Source organism: Apteryx rowi, unplaced genomic scaffold (genome assembly GCF_003343035.1).
Source record: "Apteryx rowi isolate R43461 unplaced genomic scaffold, aptRow1 scaffold_173, whole genome shotgun sequence".
Taxonomy (NCBI): Eukaryota; Metazoa; Chordata; class Aves; order Apterygiformes; family Apterygidae; genus Apteryx; species Apteryx rowi.
Genome location: NW_020448008.1, coordinates 918,795 through 931,938, shown reverse-complemented (window position 1 = coordinate 931,938; position 13,144 = coordinate 918,795). Strand labels below are relative to the sequence as shown.

The window sequence follows — 13,144 nt, the reverse complement described above, 5'->3', positions numbered from 1 at the left end:
ACGGGGTTTCATTGAGCTGTCTGCAGTGACACTCAGAGCCTTAACTTGAGTGGTCACAGTTAATTTAGAATCCATCACTGTGCATGAGTAGTTCAATCTATTTCTTCTAATGTTCATTACCTTGCACTTGTCTACACTGAATTTCATCTGCCATCACCTTACCCAACTGTCTAACTCTCTTAGAACTGTCTGAACTACCGAGTAGCACTTCTCAGGGAAAGCTGCAGAGATATTTCTTCTTCTAAATATTCTCCTTCTTCAGGAATTTGCTATGGCACTAGGGCTCTGAGTTGTTTCACACCCCATTAAGATAGCAATTCAGCTCAAGCAACCTTGTGTGATAGTGGGGACCAGTCTATGGTCTCTTGTCCTCCAAAACTCCTAAAAGGAGCCTTATAGCAGAGAGAAACATAATCAAGCCTAATATTAGAGGGAATCCTAACTATTTTACACAGAAGGATCTCAGGGTTGGGGGATTGTCCCTCACTTTGGATTGAGGTATAACTGTGCCAGAATCTGATCTTTCCAGCAGTTTCAGAGAGCTCCAGCACTCCTTCATACAAGGCTGAGGGCATTTTATGGCTCTTGCATGATTTAGTCTGGCAAACTGCTGCCATAGATGATTTGTTCTGGTTGAACTACTTTTATTGTATAAATAATCCTAATTATTTTATAGCAAGTATTTTACTGATTTTAGGTTGTTTCCAACCAAAATCGGAATTCTAATAGAGTTCAGTGGGGCTAGAAATGTGACTTTCCTCCCTCCCAGGGGCTCTAATCAATGGTTTTTGAGTGTTGGTGTTGCACTGACTCTGTAGCCTTTGAAAGAAAGCTAAAGAAATGTGGAAAATACACAGAAGCAGGATGATCAAGAAGTCTTCAGGGAGAAGAGAAAGGATAGGCCAGTTGTTCAAGGTCTTTCCTGGGACTGGGGACAATCACATGCAGTTTTCAACTCTGTCATGGACTTCTTGTGTGAGACTGGCCAAAGCTGGGCAAGGCACAGCTGGGACCTGTAAAATCAGCTGTGCCTATGTTTGTATGTGATAGTTGTTAACAAAAGGCTGAAACTGTTTTTCCTCAATGTATTTCAACACTGGTTGGAGGCTGCTTTCAAACCCATGTTGCCTGGAAGGGTTTCCAAATGCCTGCAGTCTAGCATGTTGTGTATAACAAATGCTGAAGAGAATTTGGCTCCATCTGTGCTATCAGCAAAACAGTTTTTATCCCAAGCTGAGTTGGTGGGGAGAGCAAGGCCTGTAATTTTCCTGGGAGAGGGCGATTATAACATTACTTCTGTGAGGGTTTCCTGCTTTCCATTCCAAGTCCTTGCCTGTCCTGCCTTCCTCCACTACCTGAGTCTCTTCCAGACTTGTGGCAATTGGCCTGCCTTGATGTACATGTGTCTGAGCTTATTATGAGTGTCTAAACAAGTCAGCTGCTCTCCCTGATGCTGATGCTTATCTCTGCTCTAGATGACAAGGGCTCCCCAAGGAGAGAAGAACAGCTGGAGGGGTTTTGACGAAAAGGCTTACTTGTCTTCAAAGCTGCTGAAGGCCGGAGAAGACCCCTACCGCCAACATGCTTTTAATCAGCTAGAGAGCGATAGACTCAGCAGCGATCGGCCCATTCGGGACACCAGGCATTACAGGTACCACACAGGCCTTGTTTGGTCCAAGCCCCAGCCACTGCTTGGCATAGGGAGTCCAGTGGCCTCCTGTGTTGTTCTGCAATGTTAAGGAAGGGCAGTTTGGGTTTTTCTTTGGCAGGCTCAGTCCATTGCTTCACTTTGTTTCACGGTTAATCTGGAAGGGTCTCAGATGTGCAAAGAGATCCCTGACTAATTCAGCCCCACCTTGTTGCTTTTCTAGCATTCTCTTCTCCCAGCCTAGCAATGGCTTATTATTTCAGCTTTTGAGTTGCAGCACATCCCCTCTATTGCAGATCAAATTGCTCGACTGGCAGCTGTTTTCTGCAGAACTCCTCTCTCACTCGTGGATTTTCAGTGTCCTCTGGCCTGGCCTGCAAGTTGCATAGTTGTTGCAGCCTTGCTTTAGCTGCTGTGCTTCTCAGCAGAAGCCTGGGCTCTCTGCAGCCTATTTGGTGCATTCTTTCTGTCCTGAGCGTTACAGTTTGGATGAGTGCTGCTGAGGTAGGGATGAAACTAACATGATTTTAATATTCATGCAGTGAATATTTCATGGCTTGCAAAGTGCTCATCGCTCTGCCCTTGTTTCACCGGGGGTGAATTTATTCTGCTGACTAAATTTATCCTTAAATTGCTAGTAGTGCTCGTGTAATTATCTTGTAATTTCTGCAGCACATTTCACCTGGAAGGATAACACTGTACCTTGAAAACTGTAGGTTTCATGGTGATAGTATAGTGTAAAACAGCCTACTTGAATGGAGAAAAAATAGGAGCACACTAACCATGTCTGAAATGGTGATCTGTCTGGGCTGGAACATAGACCCTACCTAGCATTGTACAGCAATGCCTCACAGCTGCTGGAAATGGGAAACCTGTCATCTAACTTGACTGGAACTGTGAAGGGATGTCAGGAGAAATGAAGCTTTGTGAGCCTGCCAGCGCTGACAACCATCAGGGTGCTTTGTGAATGCAAGCAGTTGGGACTTTGGTTGTGAGATGAAAGTCTTGTGCTCCTGTCCGCCCAGCAGAGCACTTGAGATTGGCTCGCTAGTGACTTGGAGCAGTGCCATGTCCTATGTTACTGACAACTCTCCCTGCCATGCAGAACTGCTGTTTTCTGTTAACCTGCTGTCATGTTCTGACCTAAAAAACACCCCTTTCAAAGGTGTATTATAATTTATTTTGACCTGTGATCTGCAGTAGCACGCAGAGCACACTTGTGAAAAGCCCCATCTGTGTACTCACACTGCAGTGCACAGTCTTAGTCTGAAGAACAACATGTATATGATTTCCTGGAAAGGTACAGCCATTACAGGCCCTAGTTTTGCAAGGATTCCCTTTAGCAATGGGGAGACTTTGAGCAGATAATCAGAGCAGATAAATCTATTCCCATGTTCCTCCCCTTTGCAGGGGTAGCAGTGTGGGAGTGGGGGAACTGTGTTTGAATACCTTGTCTTGTAGCAATCTTGGAATGGATGCTAGGATGGCTCAGAGCTGGTACCAGTTGTATGTGGTTTGAGAAAGCCCTTCCTTGTGTCATGAATTGACCTGGTCCTGAGTTTAAGGACTAGGGGGGTCAACAGGTCACTAACACATCACTTTTCTCCAGCATACAGACAGAGCTTGGGCATACTTGAGTTGACATCCTACAAGCTCCTTTTGACACAGCACGTAGGTGTTCCTTGATCCAAAAGAAAGAGACCCAACTTTCAAGCACAAACTTCTTTCTTGTCCTCTGTGATGCTGTAGTAATGCTGAGATCTTGGGATCTCCTCCCCAGATAACACATACACCAACTTCTTCTGCTTTTCCAATTCTTGTTGCCTTAATAGGTTTTATTGTTTCTAAGTCATGGAGTTATTTTGAAGCAATAATAAATGTGATATGTCTCCTGCCTGGTCTCAAGCTTTCCTCTTTGGCCTTTATTGAGGCTTCTTTATATGTTTGAGAATTGCAGTAAGATGCTGCTCTCCCCTTAATAAAATATTGCAATGAAAAATATTAATAGCTTAGAATAGTCATAAAACAGTAGGATTGAATGTGGTTATAAAAAAAAAAAAGTAACAGTTTAGTAATAGTCATAAAAAATAGTAAATGTGGAAGTAAAATAGTGGTTATAAAGTCATGAGAAATGAATTGTATTCCCTCCCGGAACTGATTCAGTCTAAGTGTGGCCTTGGGCAGTTAATACCAGGTCACAATTCCAGGGATGGATTCTTGATCAGACAGGGAATGAGTGCAGACTGATTGCTATTTGTCACTGGCTGAAAGTTAACAAGAAGGCAGAGTCTGGAGGAGATCATCAGCCCGAGTCTGCCATTCCTAGTATTTACCTGAACTGAATCCAGGATGCAAGTCCGGGAGTTCTCCTCCCAGAATCCTTCTTCTCCACAAGGCTGAAAGAAGCCCTGGTGCAGGCTGATCCTGAGTTATCCATGGTTCTGAATGCGTGAATGAATGGATATACCTAACATTACAAAGCCAGGCGAGAAGGAATTGTTTTCATTGCCAGCAGAGGTGTTAGCATTCAAAAGAGAAGCCACTGAGCCTGAGCACCTCTCTAATGCAGGTCACAGTACTAGATAGCATTTTCCTCTCCTGTAAAGCCTTTATACACCAATGCCTGAATCTACAAGCTCCGTGCATCCCTTAGTGTGTGCATGTCCTATGCATGAAGAAATGATTTTACATGAATTGCTGGCAAATCCAGGGAATAGAATCCATGATGAATCTTTGTCCTCCATGCAAACACACATTCTCCTCAGCATGCTGCTTTGAGTTTAGGTATCAGGACTGCCAAACTTTGCCTTTGAACAGGCACCAGTCTTCTATCTCATTGTTCTATTTAACTCCACTGATCTTTGTGCAGGAGCTGCCAAGGCCTTCCTTGCTGCATCTCCGCTGCACTGTTTTTGGCATATTATTTTCTCCTACTTCAGAAATTCTAGGCACATTGCCCCAGTGACTGCTGCAAGGAGGTGTTTGGTTTATGCTTTTCCTCCCCCATGTTGCAGGTGCACCTCTGTACGCTATGACACAGACTTGCCAGCTACGAGCCTCATCATCACCTTCCACAATGAGGCTCGCTCCACGCTGCTGCGCACAGTGAAAAGGTGAGTTCAGTGAAGGGTACAAAGCCTTTATGATGGTACCCAAAAGGACACTGGTGGGGGGATTAGACATTTTCCAGAGACTGGGTGAGAAAAGTGGCTTCATTCCCCCAAGTGCTTGTGATCTGTTCTCCAGCTGGCCCACAAGGACAGGTCAGGACCTGGATGAGTGGGACAGACATATCTTCAAGGACAGAGCATATCTGCAAGGAGCAGCTAGATAGACCCTGTGGGGGATCATTAGCAGCAGGAAAGAGATTGTTGGGCCTTCATCCATAGACAGAAAGAGTCTGATTATGGCTTGGGAGAGTGAGGAAACAAGAGGGGACACTGGGCTACTAGCGGCAACTAAGGGAAGGAGCTTGGGAGGGACCTCGCTCCGCAGGCAGGAACAGGCATCTGGTTCCCTGCAAGGGCACGTGTTACAGGAAGGAGTGGCCCCCAACAATAGCTGGGGCCAGTTCAGTGACAGCAGGAACATGACCTCCAAGTCTGTAAGTACTTTCAGGAAGAAGGTGATGGTTTCAGAGTCTGGTAGAAAGAGAGCCCTTGTGGTTTGAGCAGATGCTCAGTCACTTGCTGGTAAACAGCCAGTGAACCTAATGGCCCACTAGATCCTTCCTGGGGCTTTGTGCACAGACCCTACCAAACCTACAGGACCTTTGCTACCTTGTATTTGTGGCTCCTCATATCTGAGTATCAGTAGTGCCACAACTAACCAGGTAAATGTGTGGCATAGGGCCTGACAGTATCCCCAAGCAGATGGGAACATGCAATTATCTGCACCACAAAGTAATGTTCCATCTGTGCCTTCCCCTCCTTGTTACCCCTGCAGAACCTGGGGAGGCTCTTTTCCTTTTAATTTTTACAAAAACATGCCCTCTGCCCTCTCTGACTCTTCAAATAGTTGCTCAAAGGTCCCTGAAGCTTGCAAGGAGGTCCAGGAGCAGCCTGTGGAGGCTGAAGGAAGAGCAAATTGCTCAAGTGGAAGGTTGAGCTGATAGTACTGCTAGCCAGAATGCATTATTCATCTTCACTGGTTCTTCCCTGTCAGGTCCTGTGGACTTACAGAAATGTGCTTTGTGAATAAATAAGCATTTCAAGTTGGCCTCGTGGCTGGAAGGCTGGTTTTCTGTCTGCCAGGTTTGGTGCCACATTGTTTCCAGAAACCTGTATGTACTGCATTAACACATTTTGCCTTTTTACCTCTCTCCTTTCTTTTTCATTTGAACCATAAAATGAGTTCTACAGAGCCACTGCTCAGAAAATGAGCAGATTTGCTTGGAGCCATGGTGCTGCTAGGGCAACAGCAGGAGATTTCTGCTGGTTACATCATAGGTCATACAGTAAATGATTAGGTGCTCAGAAACCATGATAGCAGGAACTTTAAGAAAATCTCAAGGCAGCCAGTTAAATAGCCAGATGCCACAATAGTTAAAATGTTGAGAAGATGACATTTAGAGCAGCAGTAACCTATAGAGGGAGAAACTAAAATTCAGATCCTTTGGAGATGATGTGTATTAATTAGCAGATGAGGGTTGCTAATGCATTAACAGGCCAGGCTTGCTGGGGTGTTGGATCTAAACAAATGCCACGCTCTCAGAATCACACAGAATAGTTGAGGTTGGAAGGGACCTCTGGAGATTGTCTAGTCCAACCCACTGCTCAAGCAAGGTCAGCTAGAGCAGGTTGATCAGGGCCATGTCCTGTTGGGTTTTGAATATATCCAAGGATGGAGACTCCACAACCTGTCTGGCTTCTCTCCTCCAGAGTCCCAGATCCCTCATCCTCTCTTCTTATGTCAGGTGCTTCAATCCCTCAATTATCTTAGTGATATGTCATCCAATATGTCCATGTATTTCTTGTACTGGGGAGCCCAAAACTGGATACAGTACTCCAGATGTAGCCTCACCAGCCTCAGATGTGATCTCAGCTGGTCTCTGAGGTTTTCTGCAACMCAGACCTCTCAACAGAGCCCTTGAAAGGGGGACGACCCATCTGTTCAAGTTGATCCCTTCGATGCTGCTGCCATTGAAGGAGTACACTTGTGAGGGACCTGGTGTGCTCCACTGTAAATGATGGGCTGGTTGATATTTCCTCCCTGGTCTCTGGCTACCACTGGAGTCTTTATTGCCAAATGGTTTGCAGCCAGTGCACCCAATGTACTCCTTGCTTACATCAAATGTCAGAAAGATTTTCCCTGATTTATAGCTGTCTGACTAGGGATCATAAAGGCTGAATTCTTCTTGGGTTCTAGCAGTATTTGTAATGTCACGCAACCAAGTGTTGGCTGGTAGCCTTGTCTTTTGAGGAACAGGAGATTTGACACCCATACACAAAGGTGAAGGCTCAGGTCATGGCTATCCTGTTAGAAGAGGCATGGGGCTGAGTCCTGACTGCAGGCTGACAGTGCTGTTATGAAGGGAGCTGAAGATTTCAGGGTGTTCTTCAAGACAACATCTTTAACCCCAGAGTCCTGTCTTTCAGCAAAAAATATCTGAATGTGCCAGGCTGAGTTATTGCTGTGAGAATAATTGTTGCTGAATTCACCTACACAGTCAGTGTACCAACCATTTTTTTTACAACCAATTATTTTACAGCACTTTGGGATATGTCAAGTATGAAAGGGACAGGACTGTTCTATTCAGTTTATGGCCTGGTTGCGAGACTGCAGAGGAGCACAGTGATATTAAACAACAGGAGGCATAAAATTGCACTGCCTGCTACCCTGCTGACTAGTTAGGCTTCTAGACTGTCAGTATTTCTACATCCATAACAGCCTCTTTAAACTAGGTAGAGCAGGATGATTTGAGTTAACCATTTGAGATGCATTTGGTGAAAGTTAAATATGATGCCACTGTTACTATGGACCTTTTCCCAAATTTAGTGATCATAATTATACTATGGGTATGCTATAAGAGGCAGTGGAGGTGAAAGAAGACAGTTGATGAAAATAAGCACCAGTGAGGGCAAAATTTTCTATGGCTGACAATTTTTTCAGAGGCCCAGTCTTCAGAGCTGAGTAGAATATGTGCTGCCAGATGAAGTTTTGATGCTTGAGACCTTTGCAAGCCTGGCTGGTAAGTGCATGAATTTGGGCACTCCAAAATCATCTGTAAAACTGTGGGAAAGTCTAGGAAGAAATACATGAAGAGGGTGCTGTTGTTGAACTGAGCTTGAAGTAAAGCAAGAGGGAGTCTAAATCTGCTCCCCACAGCCAGATACTGTCTCCCCATGTTGTTCAGATGACTCTGCAGGGCAACCCAACTGAGTGGCAATGCTGGCAGGAAAAGGTCTTGGGAAGACACCCAGGGATGAGACTCCTGCATTATGGTCTATTTCATGTTGGTCTAATCTTGGCAGCTGTAGGGCCCAGATCCTGATCTGAAGACACTTCCTGCTAACCAAATGTGTATGTGCACGTGCACACTCTCACACATGCACCCCTGGCAGCAGCTGCTGAACTCTTCCTTCTGCCCTGGGAACTCTGCTGCTGCAGCTGGGTATTAAAAATGGGGGTGATGTGCTGTTATTGCCACTTGGGAGTGGGAGAAGCATCTGGGTATGGGGGGGAGGGGAGTGACTGTGGGGAGGAATAACTTCCCTCCAGCACCCCTCAGTCATCCCTCTTGGTCCCTGGAGGCAGCATGGGCAGGCTGCCCCCCTCTGTGGGCTCCAGCTGCTTTCCTTCTCCACCAAAGGAAGAGGTGAGCGACTGGACCTGCTGCRTGGAGCAGACCAGCATGTGAGCCCCTATAGGGACCAGGCCAGCGCACAAACAGGCCATGCTGCCTCAAATGTTGTTGGTCTGATACAGGGAGTCCTTCAGACAAACTTTGCTGGTTTGCTTTCAGTGTAAAAAGATCCAGCAAGAGACTAAGGAGGGGAGGGGAGGGGAAAAATGTGAAATAGGCTGTCCAYCAGTAACTGTGAATGTGCCATTTCAAATGGCTCATTGCTAGCATCTTCTGTTCTGCAGGCGATGTCTGTCAGTCAAGAGCTGCTTGTCTGCTTGATGTCACTTCCTCTGCAGGACACACCTGTCACTCTCAAACCAGTTACTTACTTGACATCCCTGTACACCCTCAGAGATAACCATCACTCAAAAGCCATTTTGTGTGATTGGTACGTCTGCCTGATTAGTCATTAAGTGATACCATCACTTCTGCTGTGGTGACCATTCTTGCAGAAGGGAAAATCAACTACTTTGCTGTCTGGTCCCTTTCTTTCTCTTTGATTTTAGTCAGTATTATGGGTACTGTTTGTCTCTGGATGAAAATGTAAGGTTAGATTTTAAGTCAACAGACTTGATCAGCTGTCAGTGGTTCAGTGCCTATGCAGAGAACCTCTATACATTCTGCTAGAAAGGACAATGTTAAAAACTAGAGCATTTGGTACAGCAATTCACTGCAAAGCTTTACAGAATGGCTTTGACAGTTTAAGTAATAGCAAAAAAGGAGACAATTTCAGAGCAAAGGAGAAAAGAGATGCTCCACTGCTAACACCTGGAATAAGCTGGAGTGTCTGTGAGCTAATGAGAGATGGACAGATCAACAGAGGAGAGAAACTCATTGGCAATGCTGATGTGGTGTGATGGGGCAGAGTAAGGACTTGGATACTGAAAGAAGGAGGAAACTGTAAGAACAGACAAAGGAAGCAAGGAATCCATGAGACAAGGGAAAAAAACTGACATGTGTCTTTTTCTGATGTATAAGGCAATTGTCATTTGGATTTGGAGTCCTAATAATATGTTTTGTGCCCAAGAGTAAAAGATTGTCATGCCAGTCTCTGCACCTCACTGAAAAGAAATACGAGAATTACTGTATTCCCTACTAAAAAGAGAGGGAAATCAAAGTGCAAAGAAGATTAGGTACCTTTCCCAAGGTTTCACAAGTTACTGCAGACCTGGGAGCAGAGCTGGTTATTGARCAATGAGCTGTGAACTCCCCGAGGAATATTTTCTCTCTACTGGGAAATCGGTGGAGAGTTGTGGAAGAGGGAACAAAACACTTCCATTTTTTTCCAGTTATATAGAGTTGGAAGATCTGAAACTTGTGGAGAAAATGTCTGTGAGCATTGCTAATAGAATGCCATTTCACAGCCGTTATACTGTGGAGTGGAGAATGAAGCCTGTCCAAGTTGCTTATGCTCTGCATTAAGTTTGCACAGACAAGAATTTCTGCATGGGGCAACCTTGTCTGTAAAATATTTGGATGATTATGCTGGGAGAAGTTGCAATCTTCAGTGCAAAGAGGAACACTCCCAACACACATACTCCTTGATGCTAAAGGATCCAGAGGGGTAGAAGCCAAGAGAAACAAATGAGATTCAGCTTTGAAAAATGCGGTCTCAGTCATCTAGGGACATATAAGCTCAACATACAAATACTCGCAGGGAGGCATGAAGCAACATAAACCTGAAATAGAGTGGGATGTGATACTGAGCAGCAGAGCAATTAGGATTCTGCAATGTGCTGAAAATTCTCCCAGACTGAGGGAACTTTGGCTCGGTATGCGAAGCCATCACTGATGTTGCTTAGCTAGACAGTAATTTCCTTCTCTATGGCTTTAGTGGGCCATCCTTGGGAATATTGGATTACTCTTGTTGTCTGTTTCCTGTATAAAACAAAGCAAAAAAAAAAAAAAAAAAAGCTAGTAATCTTTCTCTAAATTGCTCAAAATCAGAAGAGGAGGTGCCAATGAAATGAGACAGATTGCTAGAACCGAGAGGACAGTGCCTCTGTTTTTGTTAATATTATAGTTTTCATAACTATCCTCTTAATCGAGGTGCTTAAGCATGACTGATTTTTAGTACACGAATAATCTTGTTGAAGGCAATGAGGACCTGGTCTGTGTATAGAGGCACTGCACAGAAGGAGGCTTGAAGGGGGAGTAACCTGTGGTTAAAGGAAAGCCAGAAAAGGGACTTGAAAAAGGTCATGGAAGATTAATTTGAGCATTTTGATCAAATGGGAGGGACAAAAAGGTCAATGTTTTGAACCCTGCAATAGAAAGGTGTTGACAAGCAAGCAAAGAATATCAGGGAAAGATTTACAGGTCTGCAGGGAATGCTTTGCAAGAAAAGTTTTAAAAGAACAGTGGGTATCTTAAACCACTCTTACTCCTAGACACCAGACTGCACTGATGTCCATGGAGCACAGAAGCTTTTATTCTCCCCTCCTGTGTGTGAAAGCCTCTGTCCTACAGACACAAACCCATTGCAATCCTGAGGGTATTGCAATATACAGCAGGACATAGCCCAAGAAAAGGTCTGTGCTCTCAGAAAGCATAATGGCCAGTTTAGAAGAAGAACAAATAAGCAAAAGAGGAGAGGGAAAAAAAATCCAGAAAACTGGCAACTTCTCCCAAAAAAGGGAATCATTGAGAGAGCTCCTGTAGGGGTCATCTGTGGCATTGAGCCCTGTATGAGGGGCTTCTTGCTGGGGAAAGTGGCAGCTCTTTTTGCACACCCTGGTGGTGGGGAGCTTTGCCTGAGTCTGGCAGGCAGGAATTGCCTCCCAGCTGCCTCAGGGCTGGCAGGGCTGCTCTCTGCTTTGAGGCAGAGGGCATGCCCCAGTCTCCTTTTCTGGCTGCTCCCAGCCAAGTCCTGAAGCCAGCTCTCTGGCTGTGGGTTCCTGCGCGGTTCGGTTCAAACATCCTAGCTCTCTGTGGGTGCTCTCTTTTGGATGCACAGGGAGTTGGTGTTCCTGCCTGTCAGTTAGGATCCTGATGGACCCTGGTACAAGGGCAAGGTTATCTCTTCCGCATTACTGGAGTTCGATATTCCTGCTGTAATACATAGCATAGCAGGTTTGTGTCAGTCCCACTTTGTTGTTATATGGCAACTCACAAAGGTCATCTTTTTCCTCCCTGGGTCACTGCAGTGTCCTGAACCGCACCCCTCCCAGTCTCATCCAGGAGATCATTTTGGTAGACGACTTCAGCTCAGATCGTAAGTGTGGATCTGTTACTCTTGCACTTGTTTCTTGCCTTCTCCTTTCCCTCTTTGTTTGCTCTGTTCTGTTCCCCTCCCTCACAGAGTTACTCTTGTCTGTGTGCAAGAGAAAGGAAAGGGAAAGAGGTTTTTCTGAGTCCAGTTTAGCTTCTGCATATGGCAGAGGCCAGTGCTTTCTCCTCTTTCCACCCCTGCACTTACCTTTCTGTCAGCTTGGCAGTTTTGGCCTGGTTGCCAGAGAGATCTATCTAGTTGTGTTAAACACCATTTCCTGAGCTGTTTAGTGTGGATGTGTACATAGATATGGCGTAAGTGAGTGGCTGTGGGTAGTTACAAACCGAGAGGATGTGATGAAGCYCCCTGAAAACCGCTGCCTGGTGTCCTGCAGGCAGGCCAGGGCTGGGGCTGTCTGCCTGTCTCAGGGTGTCACAGATCCCAGGCATCCTTGAAGGAGACCATATGGGAGTTGTTGCTTCAGGTAGCACCATGCCTTCTCCTGCAGCCTGGCATGAGGCAGGAGTGTCCTGTGCATGAGTCCCGCCAGACCCATAGACTGGAGGTTGGGGGCCCACCTTTGTCCTTACAGTTGCACTTGCTCCTGGCTGCTGTATCATAGTGATGAGGTGGCAGGGCAGAAGACTTCCTGCTTCTCCCGTGATGTGCACTAGATCCAAATCTAGTTGTGTATTGCTTCTAATAATTGATAATGACTCCTTCAGAGCACTTTACAGATAGCTGTGAATGCCCACGTTGGCCTGCTGAGGTAAGGAAGCATTGCTCTCTTGATTTTACAGCTAAATACTTAAGTAGCTTTGGCCCCCCAAAAATTCTTGAAGATGGATCTCGAGACTGGGCACTTAAGTTTCTGAGGACCTCAGGATCTGATGTGGATAAGCTTATTAGTTTCATGAGCCTGAGCACATCCAACAAACAGTCCTAAGTGTCCCACGCTTGGCGCCTGAAAATTCAAATCCAGCCTCAATGGCCAAGTATTCCAGATAGATACTGATGGATGCCTGGGACAAGCACTGCACAGGGATAAGCTAAAAACTCCTATTGAGGCTCCTAAGTCAATAGAAATATTTTCAAAAAGACCCATTCCATGACAACTCCCATTTTTCTCACAGGCAGTAGTGGCATGCTGAATATTTTTGGTCTTACAACCAATTCACTTAGGCACATACATGGAGGCATGGAGCTCTTTAGTAAACGTCTAAGGTCTGACACTTTCCTTTAAAATCTGCCTTGTTTGCTCCAAAGATAGAGAGGGTCTGTGTCAGTGCTGGCAGTTAGTTACAATCAGAATGATGTGCTCCACTCCTGGAGGGTGAATGACTTGATGTGGGTTCCTGTACTTACCTAAAATTGTGACTTGGCCAAGATAAGAGCATTGTCTCCCTTTGTAGCAGATGTCCAGCAAAATCTCAGTAGT

The 13,144-nt window shown here is 45.4% G+C and overlaps 1 protein-coding gene across 1 annotated transcript in view; it reads left to right on the top strand.

The window, feature by feature from the left end:
• Positions 1-13,144, top strand: part of GALNT16 (polypeptide N-acetylgalactosaminyltransferase 16) — a 73,639-nt gene that overhangs the window by 33,390 nt on the left and 27,105 nt on the right. Inside the window, exons 2-4 of the mRNA XM_026060958.1 lie at positions 1,476-1,651; positions 4,663-4,761; positions 11,642-11,709. Of these exons, the coding sequence (XP_025916743.1) occupies positions 1,476-1,651; positions 4,663-4,761; positions 11,642-11,709 (343 nt within the window). The remainder of the gene's footprint in view (positions 1-1,475; positions 1,652-4,662; positions 4,762-11,641; positions 11,710-13,144) is intronic.